The sequence below is a fragment of the Leptodactylus fuscus genome, chromosome 3 (assembly GCF_031893055.1).
Source record: "Leptodactylus fuscus isolate aLepFus1 chromosome 3, aLepFus1.hap2, whole genome shotgun sequence".
Classification (NCBI taxonomy): Eukaryota; Metazoa; Chordata; class Amphibia; order Anura; family Leptodactylidae; genus Leptodactylus; species Leptodactylus fuscus.
The window spans coordinates 247,102,816-247,129,824 of record NC_134267.1 but is presented as its reverse complement, the minus strand read 5'-3'; the positions used below and the strand labels follow the sequence as shown (position 1 = coordinate 247,129,824).

The window sequence follows — 27,009 nt, the reverse complement described above, 5'->3', positions numbered from 1 at the left end:
TTTAGATGTGTCAAATGAACATAATGTATTAAATTTATCTGATGTAATGCTTTCAACTGAAGATATTAGTCTGTTATCGCATGGTCTGAATTTTGTGCCTAATAACAGGTTTAATCTTTTTACTACTTTGATGGATTTAAACAAATTTATCAGACTATTAGCAATAAGAAAACATTTTATTGAAGCATCAGATGATTATTCCTTTCTAATTAATAGGTCTCACATTAATGAGTATGAGAATTTACAGTTTAGGGAACAATGTTGTCTCCTTGAACTACAAGAATTAGATGGAAACTTTTCGAAAACATGTGATGTGGTGGACATGAAAATGAGGGTGAAAAATCCACAATTTTATCCCTCATCTTCCAGAGCCCCTATTCTTGAACAGTTTCGTTTGACTGTGGAAAGGGACTTAACAAAATTGCAGGAGACCCCTACCATGTATAGAGATAATTTGAGCAAAAAAGAGAGAGCAGCACTTGATCTTTTAGAGAAAAATGACAGATTAACCATTCGTATGGCGGATAAGGGAGGAAAAATAGTTGTCCTTAATAAGGATGACTATCTAAAATCAATCCTCAATATTTTGGAGGACACATCCACATACAAAAAATTGTCAAATGATCCCACTAATCAATTTGCTATGTCCCTCCACAAACTTGTCATCTATGGTGAACAATTAGGAGTTTTCTCTGGTAAAGAGGCGAAGTATCTCATGAATGAAAATCCAGTAATGCCAATTATGCATGGTTTACCTAAAATTCACAAAGGGGTTTTCCCCCCTCCACTCAGACCCATAGTGTCAGGTATAGGGTCTCTAAATGAGAGATTGTGTGACTGGGTTGATCGAATTCTCCAGCCTTTAGTGGTACGTACACCTGGCTATATTCGTGACTCAAAGGAGATACTGAGAATTTTTGATGGGTTTGAGTGGAGGGGGGAATACCAATGGTTGACATGTGATGTGTCGGCCTTGCATCCTTCTATACCACATGATGTGGCATTGCTTGCATTGGGATATCACCTTAAAAAACATTCTACTTTTTCAGCAGAAATTTGTCAATATGTTATAGATGTGGTGGAGTATCTTCTCCATCACAATTTCTTTATGTTTGATGACAGTTTCTATCTGCAGGTTCGGGGGGTACCAATGGGGGCGAGGTTCTCGCCCTCTTTGGCCAACCTGGTGATGTCGTGGTGGGAAAGTAATAGTATCTTCCATGCCAGTAACCCCTTTCGTAATCACATACACTGGTATGGAAGATATATTGATGATTTGCTGATTGTATGGGAAGGTGGTCTAGATCAAATACAGGATTTCGTCAATTACATCAACAGTAACCATCTTAATTTAAGGTTTACACACAATGTCAGTTTGAATACCACAAATTTTTTAGACATTACTTTAACAGGAGATGATGAAACAAAAAGTGTAAAAACACGTCTATATCGCAAGGAAACCTCAGGTAACGCATTGCTACATTTTAAAAGTTCTCATCCGGAACATACAAAACGTTCCCTACCAGTCGGAGAGTTAATTCGATTGAAAAGAGCTTGTAGTGATCACGAAATTTATATCTCTCAGATGGAGACCATGTGTGAGCGATTTAAGGAGAGGAATTATTCACAGTGGTCCATTAATAGAGCCAAACAGATAGTTAATAAAATGGACAGAAAATCTTTATTAACAACCAATAAAAATAAACATAAAAATAGAAATTTAAATAAAAACAGGTTACATTTTTCTACCAGGTATAGTGCAGATTACAAACAAGTTGTGAAAGTGATCAAAAATAATCTAGGAATTCTTAACCAGGATGAAACTTTTAAGAACATAGTCTCGGAGGGGATTAATTTTATACCCAAAAAAGGCAAAACTTTGGGCAATTATCTTTCTCCAAGCCTGGTTCTAAGTAACAAAAACCCCATTTCTGATACTTGGTTGCATATAAAAGGTTTTTACAGATGTGGTACCAACAGATGCCAGGTCTGTAAATATGTACATAAAGATTCTAATTTTACTAACTCTGCGGGAACCAAGAATTATAAAATTGATAGGTACATGAATTGTACCACAGATCATGTGGTATATATGATATCCTGTACCACTTGCAACTTGCATTATATTGGTAGCACAATAAGACCGCTTAAACTGAGAATATCAGAACATGTACATTCCATTCTGAATGAGAATTCGACAAAAATCACAGGGGTAACAAGACATTTTAGAGACACTCATAAAGGAGATGTAGAATCATTCACATTTAAAGCAATAGAGAAGGTTATAAAGCCCAAAAGAGGTGGCAATTGGGACCTTTTGGTACGGGAAAGAGAAGCCTTTTGGATTCTTAAACTGGGAACAAGGATACCTACAGGTATGAATCACAGAAGTGACCTATCTTACATTTATAAATACTAATAATAGGCAGGGCCCTGATTATGTGTCCTTTTGTCTCTTGTTTAATCTAATACTGTACATCATGTCCTTTCATCTTCTGTGGTATTGATAATGTTGCAGTGGTGAAGGCACGCTAATATTATAGAAGTATGTGAAATACCAACACGTTACTTACCTTTAAGATAGAATGTCACGTGGTTGGATCCGGTCTCTTTGGTGTGTATTCACACATGTCTCAGTGGGATTGTATGTGTGTTACTGTTATGTACGGCTTCTCCTCTGTCAAGTTATGTTCGGTCACATAGGTTGTTTGTGTCTTCTTTTGTGTCCTTTGTCCTTTGGTTCTTTTTCCCATACAGTTGTATCAAGCACCTGATAGGTTCATTATGTCAGGTGATACGGGAGGGATCTAGAAACCATATTGTCCATCTTTGTTGAGGGCAGTATTTGACCAGACTTTGTAGGTTTCACCAGGACTATATATATATGTCTATATTTATATTTATATCTATCAGTGTTTGCAGAATATCCTGCCATGTAAATAGGTATTTACAATTGAGAATTTTATATATGTACATGCATTTTTTATGCTATTTACTTCCTTTTTTCCAAGCGGTTAGGTATGTGTTTTAATTAGCGCAGGTGTGCATGTGTAGGTCTCCATTATTTATGGAGACATTCATTCACACAGAGTCAGGCTATGAGTAAGGAGCTGACCTAGAGGCTCCGAAACGCGTCAGCCGGACGCTGCCCGCTTTCCCTCCATGCTGGCCACACTGAGCGTTTTTTATATCTAAAATTGAATGTTTTCCAATTTTTGAATATGGATAAATAAAAGCTAAGTTTTATTCAAACTAAGGAGATGCGTGCTGGATGTTTACTTCTACTAGTTGAACCACACCCTGGGCTGAAGGGCAACAAAATCTCCGTGCATCCAACTCAAGCTTTCAGGTGAAGTTCTTCAATACACGTAAGAATTTATACACCCAGTGTTGGATATTGGAACAAGAAGGTGAGCTGACTTCAAATTTTCGACAAGGATATATTATAAGTTACTTTTTATTTTAATGCGTTTCCAGGGCTGGATTTTTATATTTTTTTGAACAGGTGGAAGGTTTCCTAACAGGGATGCTAGTTAAGGCTGGGGGGGGGGGGAGGGGGATACTTGGATCGTCTGCAGACCCCAAATAATGACAGGGACTTGTGCCTTACACCCAATGGATTATCTTACCCCATAGATGGCCGTGACCTACGGCGCTGAACAGTCCTATCATTACACACTGACTGATAACATTATTACAGACCCCCCTTATATATATATTACTAGAGGGAGGACGCGGCTTCGCCCGGGTATATTACATGTTATGTTTGTGTAGTGGCCCCATAAGAATTGCCCAGTTTTGCACTGGTGTATTGTGTATGTGCTTTGTGTGTGTGTCCATAAGCGTCATGTGATTATGTGTATCTCTATTTGGATGTCAGTGAAAAACCTGTGATCGATTATTTTGAATACCTGGAGTAAAGCTCTTTTATGTAATACTGTGCGCTGAGCCACGTATCTAATCCTCCGGCGTGTGGTACCGTGTGCTGAGCCACGTATCTAATCCTCTGGTGTGTGATACTGTGTGCTGACCTGTGTATCTAATCCTCTGATGCGTGTATCTCAGTTCGGATATCAGTGTTGTATTGTGCATGTGGAGTGACCGTGTGTATTGCAGAACAGACAGAGAAGAGAACAGACAGATGAGAATTCATGTATATAATATAGAGAGATATAAGAGTGGGGTCTGTAATACAGAGATCATTCAGTATATATATAATGGGGTTACCTAATATACTGACTGGTCACTATTACAGACCCCCCTTATCTCTCTATAGTATAAAAATGAGTGTCCATCTGTCTGTCTGTTCTCTAATGTGAACCAAACGACTGGACCGATCTTCACCAAATTTGACACAGAGATACCTCAGATATCAGGGAAGGTTTAAGACGAGAACCCAACTCATTCGGACGTACCGTTCCGGAGATACAGCATTCCAAACACCCTGACCCCCCCATTAGCCAATACAAACCTGCAAGTCTTTCACTGATATTCCAACTGCAATACACACGGTCACTCCACATGTACAATACAACACTGATATCCAAACTGAGATACACGCATCAGAGGATTAGATAGACAGATCAGCACACAGTATCAGATGTCAGAGGATTAGATACACGCATCTGCACAAAGTTCCACAAGCTGAAGGATTAGATACGTGTGTCGACACACAGTACCACACACCGGAGGATTAGATACACAGGTCAGCACACAGTATAACACAGCAGAGGATTAGATACGCGCATCTGCACAAAGTACCACATGGCTAAAGATTAGATACATGACTCTGCACACAGTTCCACAAGCCGTAGGATTAGATACGCACGTCTGCACACAATACCACACGCCAGAGGATTAGATATGCACGTCTACACACAGTTCCACATGCCGCAGGAATACATACATGCCACTGCACACAATACCACACGCTGGAAGATTGGATACATGCCAATGCACACAGTTACAAATGCCACAGAATTAGATACGCGCATCTACACACAGTTCCACATGCCAGAGGATTAGATATGCGTGTCTGCACAAAGTACCACACGCTGGAGGATTAGATACACAGGTCAGCACACATTATCACACGCCAGAGGATTAGATACGCACGTCTGCACACAGTTCCACATGCCAAAGGATTAGATATGCGAGTCTTCACAAAGTTCCACATGCTGGAGGATTAGATATGCACCTCAACACATAGTACCACACGCGAGAGGATTAGATACACGCGTCTTCACACAGTTCCACATGCCGGAGGATTAGATACGTGCGTCTATACACAGTTCCACATGCTGCACCCAATGGAGGATTAGATACGTACCACTGCACATAATACCACACAGCGAAGGTTTAGATACACACTACTGCACGCAATACCACATGGGGAGGGTTAGATACACACGTCTGCACACAGTACCACACGCCAGAGGATTAGATACACGCGTCTGCACACAGTACCACATGCTGGAGTGTTAGATACATAAGTCAGGACACAGTACCACACGCTGGAGGATTAGATATGCGCATCTGCACACAGTTACACATGGCGCAGCATTAGATATGCATGTCTTTACACAATACCAGAGGATTAGATATGCACATCTGCACACAGTACCACACGCTGGCAGATTAGATACACAAGTCAGCACACAGTACCACACACCAGATATATGCGTATGCACACAGTACCAAGCACCAGAGAATTAGATACGCACGTCTTCACACAATTCCACACGTCAGAAGATTATATATGCGCCACTGCACACAATACCACACAGGGGAGGATTAGATACACGCCACTGCACACAGTACTACACGCCGGAGGATTAGATACACAGCTCTGCACAGAGTACCACATATTAGGGTGCGTTCACATGATGTAACGTGGAGCGCGATCTGGCACGTATACACAATATACCGCAAAATCACGTGGCATATACGCTCCTAACTCCCATTGAAATGAATGGGAGCATTTTGAGTGCGTCATCTGCCAGCACGTGTATACGTACCAGATCACGCTCCACGTTACATCGTGTGAATGCACCCTTAGAGTTCTACCCAAGGTTTCTATAGCAACCCAGCCATTTTTCTTCACTACTTTATGTCAGCTTTAAAGAGGCAGGGCGCTGTGAATGACACTGCTACACAAGGTCACATGCACACAGCTTTACTCCAGGTATCCATAACAACTGATCACAGGTTTTTCACTGATATCCGAAATGAGATGCATATGATCACATGACGCTTATGGACACACACAAACCACATACACAATACACCAGTGCAAAACTGGACAATTCTTATGGGGCCACTACACAAACATAACATGTAATATACCCGTGCGAAGCCGCGTCCTCCTGCTAGTATATATATATATGATTTTCTGCCTGTTCTTTATGTGCGACAAAACGACTGGACCGATCTTCACCAAATTTGACACACAGATACATCAGGTGTCTGGGAAGGTTTTAGACCGGACCTCAACTCTCTCGCACGTACCTTTCCTGAGATACAGCATTCCCAAAACAATGACCTGCATTACCCAATACAAACCTGCAAATCTTTCACTCGTATTCCAACTGCCATACACACGGTCACATGTCTCTTATCAGCCAATAGAAGCTCGCAGGTGCTTAGTCTCTACATGCACACAGCTTTACTCCAGGTTTCCATAACAACCCAGCTATTTTTCTTCACTGCTGTAAATCAGCTTTAAAGGGGCAGAGTGCTGTGGACTTATGACATCTTGGAGAGCGGCGAGAAGTTATACATAGAAAATAGACCAGAACCAAATCCTATGGGGCCACTAAGCAAACAAAACGTGAAATATACCTGTGTGAGGCCGAGTCCTCCTGATAGTATATATATATTTATATACAGTGCCTACAAGTAGTATTCAACCCTCTGCAGATTTAGCAGGTTTGATAAGATGCAAATAAGTTAGAGCATTCAAACAAGAGCAGGATTTATTAACAGATGCATAAATCTTACAAACCAAAAAGTTATGTTGCTCAGTTAAATTTTAATAAATGTTAAACATAAAAGTGTGGGTCAATTATTATTCAACCCCTAGGTTTAGTATTTTGTGGAATAACCCTTGTTTGCAATTACAGCTAATAATTGTCTTTTATAAGAGCTGATCAGGCCGGCACAGGTCTCTGGAGTTATCTTGGCCCACTCCTCCATGCAGATCTTCTCCAAGTTATCTAGGTTCTTTGGGTGTCTCATGTGGACTTTAATCTTGAGCTCCTTCCACAAGTTTTCAATTGGGTTAAGGTCAGGAGACTGACTAGGCCACTGCAACACCTTGATTTTTTTCCCTCTTGAACCAGGCCTTGGTTTTCTTGGCTGTGTGCTTTGGGTCGTTGTCTTGTTGGAAGATGAAATGACGACCCATCTTAAGATCCTTGATGGAGGAGCGGAGGTTCTTGGCCAAAATCTCCAGGTAGGCCGTGCTATCCATCTTCCCATGGATGCGGACCAGATGGCCAGGCCCCTTGGCTGAGAAGCAGCCCCACAGCATGATGCTGCCACCACCATGCTTGACTGTAGGGATGGTATTCTTGGGGTCGTATGTAGTGCCATCCAGTCTCCAAACGTCACGTGTGTGGTTGGCACCAAAGATCTCGATCTTGGTCTCATCAGACCAGAGAACCTTGAACCAGTCTGTCTCAGAGTCCTCCAAGTGATCATGAGCAAACTGTAGACGAGCCTAGACATGACGCTTTGAAAGTAAAGGTACCTTACGGGCTCGTCTGGAACGGAGACCATTGCGGTGGAGTACGTTACTTATGGTATTGACTGAAACCAATGTCCCCACTGCCATGAGATCTTCCCGGAGCTCCTTCCTTGTTGTCCTTGGGTTAGCCTTGACTCTTCGGACAAGCCTGGCCTCGGCACGGGAGGAAACTTTGAAAGGCTGTCCAGGCCGTGGAAGGCTAACAGTAGTTCCATAAGCCTTCCACTTCCGGATGATGCTCCCAACAGTGGAGACAGGTAGGCCCAACTCCTTGGAAAGGGTTTTGTACCCCTTGCCAGCCTTGTGACCCTCCACCATCTTGTCTCTGATGGCCTTGGAGTGCTCCTTTGTCTTTCCCATGTTGACCATGTATGAGTGCTGTTCACAAGTTTGGGGAGGGTCTTACATAGTCAGAAAAGGCTGGAAAAAGAGAGAATTCATCCAAACATGTGAAGCTCATTGTTCTTTGTGCCTGAACTACTTCTTAATACTTTAGGGGAACCAAACAGAATTCTGGTGGTTTGAGGGGTTGAATAATAAATGACCCTCTGAAGAAACTTGTCACAATTTAAAAAAAAATTTAAACAAAGAAATAATCTTTTTTGCTGCAGAGCATTTCACACTTCCAGGCTGATCTACAGTCCAAATGTCACAATGCCAAGTTAATTCCGAATGTGTAAACCTGCTAAATCTGCAGGGGGTTGAATACTACTTGTAGGCACTGTACACACTGGTCACTATTATACACCCCCTTATATATTATATATACTGGTCACTATTATACACCCCCTTATATATTATATATACTGGTCACTATTATACACCCCCCCCTTATATATTATATATACTGGTCACTATTATACACCCCCTTATATATTATATATACTGGTCACTATTATACACCCCCCCCCTTATATATTATATATACTGGTCACTATTATACACTAGAGATGAGCGAACACTAAAATGTTCGAGGTTCGAAATTCGATTCGAACAGCCGCTCAATGTTCGTGTGTTCGAATGGGTTTCGAACCCCATTATAGTCTATGGGGAACAGATACTCGTTAAGGGGGAAACCCAAATCCGTGTCTGGAGGGTCACCAAGTCCACTATGACACCCCAGGAAATGATACCAACACCTCTGGAATGACACTGGGACAGCAGGGGGCGCATGTCTGGGGGCATCTAACACACCAAAGACCCTCTATTACCCCAACATCACAGCCTAACAACTACACACTTTACACACTCAATACCACCTCTCTGACAGTAGGAAAACACCTTGAAACATGTGTATTTGGCACTTGCAGTGAGGAGAGCTTGTCACCAGCAGTGAATTTGGCCCTTGTAGTAAGTTGAGGTTGGCACCAACATTTGTTTTGAAAATCAGGGTGGATTGAGCCTCTAACCAGCAGAGTTTGGGCAAATTCATGGTGGGGGGAGCCTCTAAAAACCCCAGTTTGGACCAATTCATGGTGGAGGGAGCCTCTAAAAACCCCAGTTTGGACCAATTCATGGTGGAGGGAGCCTCTAACCAGCCCAGTTTGGACCAATTCATGGTGGAGGGAGCCTCTAAACAGCTCAGTTTGGGCAAATTCATGGTGGAGGGAGCCTCTAAAAACCCCAGTTTGGACCAATTCATGGTGGAGGGAGCCTCTAAACAGCCCAGTTTGGGCAAATTCATGGTGGAGGGAGCCTCTAAAAAACCCCAGTTTGGACCAATTCATGGTGGAGGGAGCCTCTAAAAACCCCAGTTTGGACCAATTCATGGTGGAGGGAGCCTCTAAACAGCCCAGTTTGGGCAAATTCATGGTGGAGGGAGCCTCTAAACAGCCCAGTTTGGGCAAATTCATGGTGGAGGGAGCCTCTAAAAACCCCAGTTTGGACCAATTCATGGTGGAGGGAGCCTCTAAAAACCCCAGTTTGGACCAATTCATGGTGGAGGGAGCCTCTAAACAGCCCAGTTTGGACCAATTCATGGTGGAGGGAGCCTCTAAAAACCCCAGTTTGGACCAATTCATGGTGGAGGGAGCCTCTAAACAGCCCAGTTTGGGCAAATTCATGGTGGAGGGAGCCTCTAAAAACCCCCAGTTTGGACCAATTCATGGTGGAGGGAGCCTCTAAACAGCTCAGTTTGGGCAAATTCATGGTGGAGGGAGCCTCTAAAAACCCCAGTTTGGACCAATTCATGGTGGAGGGAGCCTCTAAAAACCCCAGTTTGGACCAATTCATGGTGGAGGGAGCCTCTAAAAACCCCAGTTTGGACCAATTCATGGTGGAGGGAGCCTCTAAAAACCCCAGTTTGGACCAATTCATGGTGGAGGGAGCCTCTAAACAGCCCAGTTTGGGCAAATTCATGGTGGAGGGAGCCTCTAAACAGCCCAGTTTGGGCAAATTCATGGTGGAGGGAGCCTCTAAACAGCCCAGTTTGGGCAAATTCATGGTGGAGGGAGCCTCTAAAAACCCCCAGTTTGGACCAATTCATGGTGGAGGGAGCCTCTAAAAACCCCAGTTTGGACCAATTCATGGTGGAGGGAGCCTCTAAACAGCCCAGTTTGGGCAAATTCATGGTGGAGGGAGCCTCTAAACAGCCCAGTTTGGGCAAATTCATGGTGGAGGGAGCCTCTAAAAACCCCAGTTTGGACCAATTCATGGTGGAGGGAGCCTCTAAAAACCCCAGTTTGGACCAATTCATGGTGGAGGGAGCCTCTAAACAGCCCAGTTTGGGCAAATTCATGGTGGAGAGAGCCTCTAAAAACCCCAGTTTGGACCAATTCATGGTGGAGGGAGCCTCTAAACAGCCCAGTTTGGGCAAATTCATGGTGGAGGGAGCCTCTAAACAGGCCAGTTTGGGCAAATTCATGGTGGAGGGAGCCTCTAACCAGCCCAGTTTGGACCAATTCATGGTGGACGGAGCCTCTAAAAACCCCAGTTTGGACCAATTCATGGTGGAGGGAGCCTCTAAACAGCCCAGTTTGGACCAATTCATGGTGGAGGGAGCCTCTAAAAACCCCAGTTTGGACCAATTCATGGTGGAGGGAGCCGCTAAACAGCCCAGTTTGGACCAATTCATGGTGGAGGGAGCCTCTAACCAGCAGAGTTGGTGGAAATCAGGGTGGAGGGAGCCTCTAACCAGCAGAGTTGTGGGAAAGCAGGGTGGAGGGAGCCTCTAACCAGCAGAGTTGGGGGAAATCAGGGTGGAGGGAGCCTAGTATTAGCAGAATTGTGCAACGCTTATGGTGGATGAGTATGAGGATGCGGAGGAATTGGAGAGGTTGAGTACAGACATGGAGTTTCATGTTGGGGTGCTTTACACAGGTGGGCCCAAAAATGAAGGCTCTATCCAGTGGTGGTTCATTTTTATCAAAGTGAGCCGGTCGGCAGTCTCAGCTGACAGACGGGTGCGCTTGTCAGTGATGATGCCACCGGCTGCACTGAACACCCTCTCAGATAGGACGCTGGCGGCAGGACAGGACAGCACCTCCAAGGCATATAGGGCAAGTTCAAGCCACAGGTCCAACTTCGACACCCAATACGTGTAGGGCGCAGAGGGGTCGGAGAGGACAGGGCTGTGGTCGGAAAGGTATTCCCGCAACATGCGCCTATACTTCTCATGCCTGGTGACACTAGGACCCTCCGTGGCGGCACTTTGGCGAGGGGGTGCCATCAAGGTGTCCCAGACCTTAGACAGTGTGCCCCTCGTTTGTGTGGACCGGTGAGAACTTGGTCGCCTACTGGAGGAACTGTCCTCCCTGCCGCCAACGTCACATGCTGGAAACATCTCCATCATATTCTGCACCAATTGCCTGTGGCAAGCATTGATGCGATTGGCCCTCCCCTCTACCGGAATAAAAGACGAGATGTTGTTTTTATACCGGGGGTCAAGGATAGCAAAGATCCAGTACTGGTTGTCCTCCATGATTTTGACAATACGCTTGTCGGTTGTAAAGCACCCCAACATGAACTCAGCCATGTCTGCCACAGTGTTAGTTGGCATGACTCCTCTGGCCCCACCGGAAAGTTCAATCTCCATTTCCTCCTCATCCTCCATGTCTACCCATCCGCGCTGCAACAATGGGATGATTCGAAGTTGCCCGGAAGCCTCCTGTATCACCATCACATCATCGGACAACTCTTCTTCCTCCTCCTCCTCCTCCTCCTCCATTAAACGCAGTGAAGCGGACAGATGTGTGGACCTACTCTCCAGCTGTGACGGATCGGATGCTATCCCTAACTCCTCTGTGTGATCTGAGTTATCCCTGATGTCAATCAGGGATTCTCTCAGAACACACAAGAGCGGGATTGTAAGGCTCACCATCGCATCCTCAGAGCTCACCCTCCTTGTGGACTCCTCAAACACCCGTAGGATGTCACAAAGGTCTCTCATCCATGGCCACTCATGGATGAGAAACTGAGGCAGCTGACTTTGTGGCACCCTAGGGTTTTGTAGCTGGTATTCCATCAAAGGTCTCTGCTGCTCAACCACTCTATTCAACATCTGAAACGTTGAGTTCCAGCGTGTGGGGACGTCGCACAAAAGCCGGTGTTGTGGCACATGCAGGCGTTGCTGGAGAGATTTTAAGCTAGCAGCGGCTACTGTCGACTTGCGAAAGTGGGCGCACATGCGCCGCACTTTCACCAGTAGCTCTGGAACATTGGGGTAGCTCTTTAGGAAACGTTGCACCACTAGGTTGAAGACGTGGGCCAGGCATGGAACATGTTGGAGTCCGGCAAGCTCCAGAGCTGCTACCAGGTTCCGGCCGTTATCACAAACGACCATGCCTGGGCCCAGGTGCAGCGGCTCAAACCATATTGCCGTCTCATCGAGGAGGGCATCCCTCACCTCGGAGGCAGTGTGCTGTCTGTCCCCCAAGCTGATCAGCTTCAGCACGGCCTGCTGACGTCTACCAACGCCAGTGCTGCAACGTTTCCAACTCGTAGCTGGGGTCAATCTAACAGCGGAGGAGGAGGCGGTGGCGGAGGAGGAGGCGGTGGCGGAGGAGGAGGCGGTAGAGGAGGAGGAGGAGGGGGGTGTTCTTCTCGTGTCCCTGCCAGGAATGTTAGGCGGGGAGACGAGGTACACCGGGCCAGTTTGGGAAGCAGTCCCAGCCTCAACTACATTCACCCAGTGTGCCGTCAGTGAAATGTAGCGTCCCTGTCCGCATGCACTTGTCCACGCGTCGGTGGTCAAGTGGACCTTTGTGCAAAGCGCGGAACTAAGGGCCCGCCTGATGTTGAGTGACACGTGCTGGTGCAAGGCGGGGATGGCACACCGGGAGAAGTAGTGACGGCTAGGGACGGCATAGCGAGGTGCCGCAGTTGTCATCAGGTCCAGGAAGGCGGGAGTTTCAACAAGCCGGAACGCCAACATCTCCTGGGCCAGCAGTTTAGCGATGTTGGCGTTCAAGGCTTGCGCGTGTGGGTGGTTAGCAGTGTATTTCTGCCGCCGCTCCAATGTCTGAGAGATGGTGGGTTGTTGTAAAGAAGCGCCTGATGGTGCCTTTGATGGTGCAGGAGAAGGAGATAAGACAGGAACAGGGGAGGATGAGGGAGAAGTCAACAAAGTGGCGGAGGCAGATGAAGTGGTGTCCTGGCTCGTCCTCTGGAGTGCATCGCCAGCACAGTCAGCAGTGGCAGTGGCAGAGGCAGTGGCAGAGGCAGTGGCAGTGGCGTGAACGGCAGGCGGCCTTTGTCCTGCCGTTGCTGCCTGCCACTGATTCCAGTGCTTGGATTCCAAATGACGGCGCATTGAAGTGGTGGACAGGTTGCTCTTCTCAGAGCCCCTAATCAATTTCGAGAGGCAAATTGTGCAGACAACACTATATCTGTCCTCGGCGCATTCCTTGAAAAAACTCCACACCTTCGAGAAACGTGCCCTCGAGGTGGGAGTTTTTCGGGGCTGGGTACGAACTGGAACATCTTGGGAGATTCCGGGTGTGGCCTGGCTTCGCCTAAGCTGCTGACCTCTGCCTCTGGCTACCCTTTTTGGTGCTGCACTTGCCTCAACATCCACACTACTTTCCCCGCTTGACATCCCCCCTGTCCAGGTCGGGTCAGTGTCCTCATCATCCACCACTTCCTCTTCCAACTCCTGTCTCATCTCCTCCTCCCGCACAATGCGCCGGTCAACTGGATGCCCTGACGGCAACTGCGTCACATCATCGTCGATGAGGGTGGGTTGCTGGTCATCCACCACCAAATCGAACGGAGATGGAGGAGACTCTAGTGTTTGAGCATCTGGACACAGATGCTCCTCTGTTAGGTTCGTGGAATCGTGACGTGGAGAGGCAGGTTGAGGGACAATGAAAGGAGCGGAGAACAGCTCTGGGGAGCAGGGACAGTTGGGGTTATTGTTCTGTGAAGCTTGGGAATTTTGGGAGGAAGGAGAACAAGACTGTTGGGTAATAGGAGGAGAGGAGGCAGAGTCTGACTGGCTGCTGGACAATGTGCTGTAAGCGTTCTCTGACAGCCATTGCAAGACCTGTTCCTGGTTCTCGGGCCTACTAAGGTTTGTACCCTGCAGTTTAGTTAATGTGGCAAGCAACCCTGGCACTGTGGAGTGGCGCAATGCTTGCTGCCCCACAGGAATAGGCACGGGACGCCCTGTGGCTTCACTGCTACCTTGCTCCCCAGAACCATTCCCCCGACCTCGCCCACGGCCTCGTCCACGTCCCTTTCCGGGAGCCTTGCGCATTTTGAATTCCCAGTCAGACAATGGCACTATATACCAGTAGCAAAAATTGTGGGTGTATATAGCCCCAATTCTATTGCTAGGGGACTTGCAGGGTATTTCTGGGGTGAAGGTGGGGGGGCACACCGTTGGAACGGGGATTTGGGGTGTATATATGGGGTATACGGGAATACACTGTCAGTGTATTACATTCAGGATCCGGGGAAAGCTGGGTTGCGGCGATTGAGCCCGTCAGTGCCACGTTACACTGACAAGCTTCTCCCTGGAATTTAGCTCTTATAAGAGCTGTTGTGGTTGTCTTCTCCTTCCTATCCTAGCCTGTCCCTGCCTACCCAGAATCTAAGCCCTAGCTAGCTGGACGGAAACCTCCGTCCTCGGTGAATTGCAAGCTCAGAATGACGCGAAGCTGGGCGGCGCTGTTCTTTTAAATTAGAGGTCACATGTTTTCGGCAGCCAATGGGTTTTGCCTACTTTTTTCAACGTCACCGGTGTCGTAGTTCCTGTCCCACCTCCCCTGCGCTGTTATTGGAGCAAAAAAGGCGCCAGGGAAGGTGGGAGGGGAATCGAGTAATGGCGCACTTTACCACGCGGTGTTCGATTCGATTCGAACATGCCGAACAGCCTAATATCCGATCGAACATGAGTTCCATAGAACACTGTTCGCTCATCTCTATTATACACCTCTCTTATATATTATATATACTGGTAACTATTATACACCTCTCTTATATATTATATATACTGGTCACTATTATACACCCCCTTATATATTATATATACTGGTCACTATTATACACCTCTCTTATATATTATATATACTGGTCACTATTATACACCCCCTTATATATTATATATACTGGTCACTATTATATACCCCCCTTATATATTATATATACTGGTCACTATTATACACCCCCCTTATATATTATATATACTGGTCACTATTATACACCTCTCTTATATATTATATATACTGGTCACTATTATACACCCCCTTATATATTATATATACTGGTCACTATTATACACCCCCTTATATATTATATATACTGGTCACTATTATACACCTCTCTTATATATTATATATACTGGTCACTATTATACACCCCCCCCTTATATATTATATATACTGGTAACTATTATACACCCCCTTATATATTATATATACTGGTCACTATTATACACCCCCCTTATATATTATATATACTGGTAACTATTATACACCCCCCCTTATATATTATATATACTGGTCACTATTATACACCCCCCTTATATATTATATATACTGGTCACTATTATACCCCCCCCTCCCCTTATATATTATATATACTGGTCACTATTATACACCCCCCTTATATATTATATATACTGGTCACTATTATACAACCCCCTTATATGTTATATATACTGCTCACTATTATACACCCCCCACCCTTATATATTATATATACTGGTCACTATTATACACCCCCCTTATATATTATATATACTGGTCACTATTATACACGCCCCTTATATATTATATATACTGGTCACTATTATACAACCCCCTTATATATTATATATACTGCTCACTATTATACACCCCCCACCCTTATATGTTATATATACTGGTCACTATTATACACCCCCCTTATATATTATATATACTGGTCACTATTATACACCCCTCCTTATATATTATATATACTGGTCACTATTATACACCCCCCTTATATATTATATATACTGGTCACTATTATACCCCCCCCCCTTATATATTATATATACTGGTCACTATTATACACCCCCCTTATATATTATATATACTGGTCACTATTATACACCCCCCCCCCCCTTATATATTATATATACTGGTCACTATTATACACCCCCCTTATATATTATATATACTGGTCACTATTATACACCCCCCCCCCTTATATATTATATATACTGGTCACTATTATACACCCCCCCTTATATATTATAAGGGCGCTAGCTTTCCAGGCACACATCCAGGGGAGCGACTCCTACCACCACCAAGCATGGCTAAGCCACCCGAGCAAACCAGACATTCACCAACCAAACAGCAGCCAACCACCAAACCAAAAACACCAACAGATGATAACCAAGGCCGAAATAAAGGCGACCACAGAGGCAAACAGAGAGCGGTACATTGGAGAATGGAGAAACGAAATAAATAACTCCAAGAAACTCACCAATGTGTACCAATCCCTACAAAGGGACTACACCATGGCCACCTACCTGGAGAGAATACGCCACCCCAAGCACAGACAGACCCTGAGCCGATACAGACTGAGCGCCCACAACCTAGAGATAGAGACGGGGTGATACAGGCAGACGTACAAGCCACGGGAGAAGAGACTGTGCCAGCACTGTGACCAGGGGGCCCTAGAAGACCAGACCCACTTCCTGCTACACTGCACCAAATACTCAGCTGTGAGGGCCGTCTACTACCAAAGACTCTCTGCCCACATCCCAGACTGGGAGAAGAGGAAACTCTACATCCTACTGGGAGAAGAAGAGGCCACTGTGGAGATCGCTGCCCAATACGTGTCCAGCTGTCACCAAACAAGAGGAAGATGAGACTCCATGGACTGTTATATTTATCCCAATACACCCGCCCCACCCCCACCTCCCCATATAGCAGTCACCAACGAAGAGGAAGATGAGACTCCACGGACTGTTATACCCCAAACCAACCGCCCCGCCCCACCTCACCTCCAACCCCCCCCCCATATAGCAGTCACCAACGAAGAGGAAGATGAGACTCCATGGACTGTTATAACCCAAACCCCCCCCATACCCACCACCCACCCAACCCAACGCCCCCCCGCCCACTTTACTAGCTTTGGTAATGCCAAATAACTATTCGGACGTGCCAATAAAGCATTTTTGATTTGATTTGATTTATATATACTGGTCACTATTATACACCCCCCCTTATATATTATATATACTGGTCACTATTATACACCCCCCCTTATATATTATATATACTGGTCACTATTATACACCCCCTTATATATTATATATACTGGTCACTATTATACACCCCCCTTATATATTATATATACTGGTCACTATTATACACCCCCCCTTATATATTATATATACTGGTCACTATTATACACCCCCCCCCATATATATATATATATATATATATATATATACTGGTCACTATTATACACCCCCTTATATATTATATATACTGGTCACTATTATACACCCCCCTTATATATTATATATACTGGTCACTATTATACACCCCCCCCTTATATATTATATATACTGGTCACTATTATACACCCCCTTATATATTATATATACTGGTCACTATTATACACCCCCCCTTATATATTATATATACTGGTCACTATTATACACCCCCCTTATATATTATATATACTGGTCACTATTATACACCCCCCCTTATATATTATATATACCGGTCACTATTATACACTCCCCTTATATACTATATATACCGGTCACTATTATACACTCCCCTTATATATTATATATACCGGTCACTATTATACACCCCCCCTTATATATTATATATACTGGTCACTATTATACACCCCCCCCCTTATATATTATATATACTGGTCACTATTATACCCCCCCCCCCCTTATATATTATATATACTGGTCACTATTATACACCCCCCCCCTTATATATTATATATACTGGTCACTATTATACACCCCCCCCCCTTATATATTATATATACTGGTCACTATTATACACCCCCCCTTATATATTATATATACTGGTCACTATTATACACCCCCCCTTATATATTATATATACTGGTCACTATTATACACCCCCCCCTTATATATTATATATACTGGTCACTATTATACACCCCCCCCCCTTATATATTATATATACTGGTCACTATTATACACCCCCCCCCCTTATATATTATATATACTGGTCACTATTATACACCCCCCTTATATATTATATATACTGGTCACTATTATACACCCCCCTTATATATTATATATACTGGTCACTATTATACCCCCCCCCCTTATATATTATATATACTGGTCACTATTATACACCCCCCCTTATATATTATATATACTGGTCACTATTATACACCCCGCCCTTATATATTATATATACTGGTCACTATTATACACCCCCCCTTATATATTATATATACTGGTCACTATTATACACCCCCCCTTATATATTATATATACTGGTCACTATTATACACCCCCCCCCTTATATATTATATATACTGGTCACTATTATACACTCCCCCCCCCCTTATATATTATATATACTGGTCACTATTATACACTCCCCCCCCCCTTATATATTATATATACTGGTCACTATTATACACCCCCCCTTATATATTATATATACTGGTCACTATTATACACCCCGCCCTTATATATTATATATACTGGTCACTATTATACACCCCCCCCCTTATATATTATATATACTGGTCACTATTATACACTCCCCCCCCCTTATATATTATATATACTGGTCACTATTATACACCCCCCCTTATATATTATATATACTGGTCACTATTATACATCCCCCCCTTATATATTATATATACTGGTCACTATTATACACCCCCCCTTATATATTATATATACTGGTCACTATTATACACCCCCCTTATATATTATATATACTGGTCACTATTATACACCCCCTTATATATTATATATACTGGTCACTATTATACACCCCCTTATATATTATATATACTGGTCACTATTATACACCCCCTTATATATTATATATACTGGTCACTATTATACACCCCCCCCCCTTATATATTATATATACTGGTCACTATTATACACCCCCTTATATATTATATATACTGGTCACTATTATACACCCCCCTTATATATTATATATACTGGTCACTATTATACCCCCCCCCCCCTTATATATTATATATACTGGTCACTATTATACACCCCCCCTTATATATTATATATACTGGTCACTATTATACACCCCGCCCTTATATATTATATATACTGGTCACTATTATACACCCCCCCCTTATATATTATATATACTGGTCACTATTATACACCCCCCCTTATATATTATATATACTGGTCACTATTATACACCCCCCTTATATATTATATATACTGGTCACTATTATACACCCCCCCCCCCCTTATATATTATATATACTGGTCACTATTATACACCCCCCCCCCTTATATATTATATATACTGGTCACTATTATACACCCCCCCCTTATATATTATATATACTGGTCACTATTATACACCCCGCCCTTATATATTATATATACTGGTCACTATTATACACCCCCTTATATATTATATATACTGGTCACTATTATACATCCCCCTTATATATTATATATACTGGTCACTATTATACACCCCCCCCCTTATATATTATATATACTGGTCACTATTATACACCCCCCTTATATATTATATATACTGGTCACTATTATACACCCCCCCCCTTATATATTATATATACTGGTCACTATTATACACCCCCCCCCCTTATATATTATATATACTGGTCACTATTATACACCCCCCCCCCCTTATATATTATATATACTGGTCACTATTATACACCCCCCCCCCCTTATATATTATATATACTGGTCACTATTATACACCCCCCCCCCCTTATATATTATATATACTGGTCACTATTATACACCCCCCCCCTTATATATTATATATACTGGTCACTATTATACACCCCGCCCTTATATATTATATATACTGGTCACTATTATACACCCCCTTATATATTATATATACTGGTCACTATTATACATCCCCCCTTATATATTATATATACTGGTCACTATTATACACCCCCCCCCCTTATATATTATATATACTGGTCACTATTATACACCCCCTTATATATTATATATACTGGTCACTATTATACACCCCCTTATATATTATATATACTGGTCACTATTATACACCCCCTCTTATATATTATATATACTGGTCACTATTATACACCCCCTTATATATTATATATACTGGTCACTATTATACACCCCCCTTATATATTATATATACTGGTCACTATTATACACCCCCCCTTATATATTATATATACTGGTCACTATTATACACCCCCCCCTTATATATTATATATACTGGTCACTATTATACCCCCCCCTTATATATTATATATACTGGTCACTATTATACACCCCCCCTTATATATTATATATACTGGTCACTATTATACACCCCCCCCCTTATATATTATATATACTGGTCACTATTATACACCCCCCCTTATATATTATATATACTGGTCACTATTATACACCCCCCTTATATATTATATATACTGGTCACTATTATACACCCCCCCTTATATATTATATATACTGGTCACTATTATACACCCCCCCCTTATATATTATATAAACTGGTCACTATTATACACCCCCCCCCTTATATATTATATATACTGGTCACTATTATACCCCCCCCCTTATATATTATATATACTGGTCACTATTATACACCCCCCTTATATATTATATATACTGGTCACTATTATACACCCCGCCCTTATATATTATATATACTGGTCACTATTATACACCCCCCCTTATATATTATATATACTGGTCACTATTATACACCCCCCCCTTATATATTATATATACTGGTCACTATTATACACCCCCCCTTATATATTATATATACTGGTCACTATTATACACCCCCCCCCTTATATATTATATATACTGGTCACTATTATACACTCCCCCCCCCCTTATATATTATATATACTGGTCACTATTATACACCCCCCCTTATATATTATATATACTGGTCACTATTTTTCCCCCCAGCCCTTATATATTATATATACTGGTCACTATTATACACCCCCTTATATATTATATATACTGGTCACTATTATACATCCCCCCTTATATATTATATATACTGGTCACTATTATACACCCCCCCCCTTATATATTATATATACTGGTCACTATTATACACCCCCCTTATATATTATATATACTGGTCACTATTATACACCCCCTTATATATTATATATACTGGTCACTATTATACACCCCCCCCTTATATATTATATATACTGGTCACTATTATACACCCCCTTATATATTATATATACTGGTCACTATTATACACCCCCCCCTTATATATTATATATACTGGTCACTATTATACACCCCCTTATATATTATATATACTGGTCACTATTATACACCCCCCCCTTATATATTATATATACTGGTCACTATTATACACCCCTTATATATTATATATACTGGTCACTATTATACACCCCCTTATATATTATATATACTGGTCACTATTATACCCCCCCCCCTTATATATTATATATACTGGTCACTGTTATACACCCCCCCTTATATATTATATATACTGGTCACTATTATACACCCCGCCCTTATATATTATATATACTGGTCACTATTATACACCCCCCCTTATATATTATATATACTGGTCACTATTATACACCCCCCCCCTTATATATTATATATACTGGTCACTATTATACACCCCCCCTTATATATTATATATACTGGTCACTATTATACACCCCGCCCTTATATATTATATATACTGGTCACTATTATACACCCCCTTATATATTATATATACTGGTCACTATTATACACCCCCCTTATATATTATATATACTGGTCACTATTATACACCCCCCCTTATATATTATATATACTGGTCACTATTATACACCCCCTTATATATCATATATACTAGTCACTATTATACCCCCCCTTATATATTATATATACTGGTCACTATTATACACCCCCCTTATATATTATATATACTGGTCACTATTATACACCCCCTTATATATTATATATACTGGTCACTATTATACACCCCCCCCCTTATATATTATATATACTGGTCACTATTATACACCCCCCCTTATATATTATATATACTGGTCACTATTATACACTCCCTTATATATTATATATACTGGTCACTATTATACACCCCCCCTTATATATTATATATACTGGTCACTATTATACACCCCCCTTATATATTATATATACCGGTCACTATTATACACCCCCCCCTTATATATTATATATACTGGTCACTATTATACACCTCTCTTATATATTATATATACTGGTCACTATTATACACCCCCTTATATATTATATATACTGGTCACTATTATACACCTCTCTTATATATTATATATACTGGTCACTATTATACACCCCCTTATATATTATATATACTGGTCACTATTATATACCCCCCTTATATATTATATATACTGGTCACTATTATACACCCCCCCCTTATATATTATATATACTGGTCACTATTATACACCCCCCTTATATATTATATATACTGGTCACTATTATACACCCCCCTTATATATTATATATACTGGTCACTATTATACACCCCCCTTATATATTATATATACTGGTCACTATTATACACCCCCTTATATATTATATATACTGGTCACTATTATACACCCCCCCCCCTTATATATTATATATACTGGTCACTATTATACACCCCCCCTTATATATTATATATACTGGTCACTATTATACACCCCCCCCCTTATATATTATATATACTGGTCACTATTATACACCCCCCCTTATATATTATATATACTGGTCACTATTATACACCCCGCACTAGTCTGTACTAACCTGGGGATGTGAGCGCTCGCTGATCCTCCATCATGTCCTGAGAGCAGTCACTGCTGTATATACAGTATATATATATATATCTATAGCCTGGGGTAATGGCTGATAACAGAGAGAACAAGACAACAGCACTGACCACCGAGCAGGAGCAGCAAGAGCTGAAGGACCTGTGATGATGTCACCGCTATCATGTGACCAGTACATGGGGGCGGAGCTCAGGAGAGGAGAAGGATGAAGGACCTGTGATGATGTCACCACCATGTGATATAAATACTGGGATGTGTCGGATACTTGGCGTCACTTGGCTGCCCCCACCGGAATGCTCACTCTCCATTTCCTCCTCCTCCTCCATTTCGCCCCATCCGAGCTGCAGCAATGGGACACAATGAACTTCCCCGCTAGCCTCCTGTGTGACAATGAGATCTGCCACTTCATCCTCCTCCTCCGTCATTATACGCTGTGAAGCGGACAGGAGTGTGCCCTGACTATCCTGCTGGGATGTTTCTGCTCCTATCCCCGACTCCTCAGCGTCCAATGCGTTATCCCTGATGGTGATGAAGGATTCTCGCATCACACACAGGAGCGGGATGGTTACACTCACAATTGCGTCGTCACAGCTGACCCTCATGGTTGACTCCTCAAAGACACGCAAGATCTCGCATAAGTCTGCCATCCATGGCCACTCATGGTGCAGAAACTGCAGGAGCTGAATCTGAGGAACCCTTGGGTTTTGGAGATGGTACTCCATCAAGGGTCTCTGCTGCTCACACAGGGTACGTTTTTAAAAACCGTTGCACCACTGAATTGAACACATGGGCCAGGCATGGAACGTGTCGGAGGTTGGCAAGCTCCAGAGCCGCTACCAGGTTGCGGCCATTATCACACACGACCATGCCTGGGCCCAGGTGCAGCGGTGAAAGCCATATTGACGTCTCATCAAGGAGGGCATCCCTCACCTCGGAGGCAGTGTGATGTCTGTCCTCCAAGCTGATGAGCTTCAGCACGGCCTGCTGACGTCTCCCCACACCAGCGCTGCAGCGTTTTCAGCAGGTAGCTGGGCGCGATGTGACGGCGGAGGCTTAGGAGGAGGACGGTGGTGGTTCAGAGCCCCTGCAAGGAATGTTGGGCGGGGAGATGAGGTAGGCCGCCCCAGTTTGTGACCCCGTCCCAGCCTCAACTACATTCACCCAGTGTGCCGTCAGTGAAATGTAGCGTCCCTGTCCGCATGCACTTGCCCACGCGTCGGTGGTTAAGTGGACCTTTGTGCAAAGCGCAGAACTTAGTGACCGCCTGATGGTGCGTGATATGTGCTGGTGCAAGGTGGGGATGGCACAGCAGGAGAAGTAGTGACGGCTAGGGACAGCATAGCGAGGTGCTGCACTTGCCATCAGGTCACGGAAGGCCTGAGTTTTCACAAGCCGGAACGGCAACATCTCCTGGGCCAGGAGTTTGGAGATGTGCACGTTTAAGGCTTGTGCATGAGGGTGGGTAGCGCTGTATTTTTGTCTGCGCTCAAACGTCTGGGAGATGGTGGGTTGCTGGGAAGAGGTGCATGATGGTGCAGGAGAAGTAGCTGAGACAGGAAAAGGGGAGGATGAGGGAGAAGTCCCCAAAGTGGTGGAGGTTTCCTGGCTGCTGGTCTGGACTGTAGTGGTGACAATGCCAGACGACAATAGTCCTGCGTTTGCTCTCTGCCACTGAGCCCAGTGCTTGCCTTCCAAATGACGGCGCATGGCAGTGGTTGTGAGGTTGCTCTTTTCAGAGTCCCTACTCACTTTTGAGTTGCAAAGTGTGCAAACCGCACTATATTTGTCCTCTGCACATACATTGAAAAATCTCCACACCACCGAAGACCATGGCCTCAATGGGGGAGTTTTTCTAGGCTGGCTAGAAGAGGGAATAATTTGGGCCCTGCTGGCTGTGGCCTGGCTTCGGTGAACCAGCTGTCCTCTGCCTCTGGACATGCCTCTGCCTCTAGCCACCCTCTTTGGTGCTGCACTTCCCTCCACATCTCCACTGCTATCCCCACTTGACATCCCCCCTGTCCAGGTCGGGTCATTGTCCTCGTGGTCCACCACCTCCTCTTCCATTTCCTCTCTTGGCTCCTCCACCTGCACATGGCACCAGGCTGCCCTGATGGCAACTGTCTCGTCATCGTCACTGAAGGTGGGTTGCTGGTCAACAACAACAAAATCAACAGGAGATGGCGGATGCTCCAGTGTATGGGCATCAGGACACAGCAACTTATCTGTTAGCTCCCGGGATTCGAGAAGTGGAGGGACAGAGAAAGGGACAGTGAATGGACCCGAATACAGCTCCTGGGAGGTAGGAAAGGTGGGATTACTTTGCTGGGAAGATTGGGCATGTTGTGAGGAAGGAGGACCAGACTGTTGGGTAGGAGGAGGAGTTGAGGTAGAGGCTGACTGGCTGGTGGAGAATGTGCTGGAAGCATTGTCCGCCAGCCATTGTAACACCCCTTCCTGGTGCTCGGGCCTGGTTAGTGTTGTACCCTGCACCCTACTTAATGTGGCCATCAAGCCGGGGACTATGGGGAAGCGCAATGCTTGCTGCCGCAGAGCTGTAGGCACGGGAGACACTGTTGGTTGATGGCAACCTTGCTCCCCAGCCGCATTTCCATGGATTGAGCGTCTTACCGACTCCTCTCCCTGCAGTATATAACGCTGAGAAGAGCTGTTCTTCAGTTTTTCCTGCCTAGCAGAAGTTCATCCCTCTCTCGCCCTCAGCAGATCTCTATCCCTATGTCTCCTAGCCACAAATAAGACGAAGATGGCAGCCACTATTCTTATAACTCCGAGGTCACCTGATTTTGGCAGCCAATGGCTTTTTCCAATTTTTTTTCAATGCCTTGGTTGTCGTAGTTCCTGTCCCACCTCCCCTGCACAGTTATTGGTGCAAAAAAAAGCGCCAGAGAAAGGTGGGAGGGGATACAAATTTTTACTGCGTTTGCCGCATGTTATTTGATTGGAATCGAATATCTCGAACAGCCTGATATTCAATCAAACGCTGTTCGCTCATCTCTAATTATCGTGTATGAGACCAATATGTGAGAAAATAAGGAAATTCACCAATACATGATGGAAACTGCATGGTGAAGAGAATACATAGTTACATAGTAGATGTTACCCCATGAGGCTCCAGCCAATTGTCCCATTTCAGGGGAAAAAATTCCTTCCCAACTCCAAATCTGGCAGTCAGTATAAAAACCCTGGATCAACGTGTCCTTACAATCTAGAGTCCATAACCTGTTATATTATTCTCTTCAAGAAAGTCATCCAGGCCCACTATGGACTTGTTTAATGAATCCGCCATCACCACTTCCTGGGGTAGAGAGTTCCAGAGCCTCGCTGCTCTTACTGTGAAGAATCCCCTTCTATGGTTCTGGTGACACCTTCTCTCCTCCAGACGTAGCGGATGTCCCCTTGTCACTGGTCTAGGTGTAGAGGACCTCCCCTTGTCACAGGTCTAGGTGTAGAGGACGTCCCCTTGTCACTGGTCTAGGTGTAGAGGACGTCCCCTTGTCACTGGTCTAGGTGTAGAGGACGTCCTCTTGTCACTGGTCTAGGAGTAGAGGACGTCCCCTTGTCACTGTCACTGGTCTAGGTGTAGAGGACGTCTCTTGTCACTGGCCTAGGTGTAGAGGACGTCCCCTTGTCACTGTCACTGGTCTAGGTGTAGAGGACGTCCTCTTGTCACTGTCACCGGTCTAGGTGTAGAGGACGTCCCCTTGTCACTGTCACTGGTCTAGGTGTAGAGGACGTCCTCTTGTCACTGTCAA

The 27,009-nt window shown here is 43.9% G+C and overlaps 2 protein-coding genes across 2 annotated transcripts in view; one reads left to right on the top strand and one right to left on the bottom strand.

Moving 5' to 3' along the window:
- Positions 1–23,280, bottom strand: part of LOC142198405 (uncharacterized) — a 30,172-nt gene extending 6,892 nt beyond the window's left edge. Inside the window, exon 1 of the mRNA XM_075269435.1 lies at positions 23,217–23,280. Within this exon, the coding sequence (XP_075125536.1) occupies positions 23,217–23,250 (34 nt within the window). The 5' untranslated portion in view covers positions 23,251–23,280. The remainder of the gene's footprint in view (positions 1–23,216) is intronic.
- LOC142198394 (uncharacterized) overlaps positions 1–27,009 on the top strand; it is a 1,100,421-nt gene that overhangs the window by 128,425 nt on the left and 944,987 nt on the right. The gene's annotated exons all lie outside the window — the stretch shown is intronic.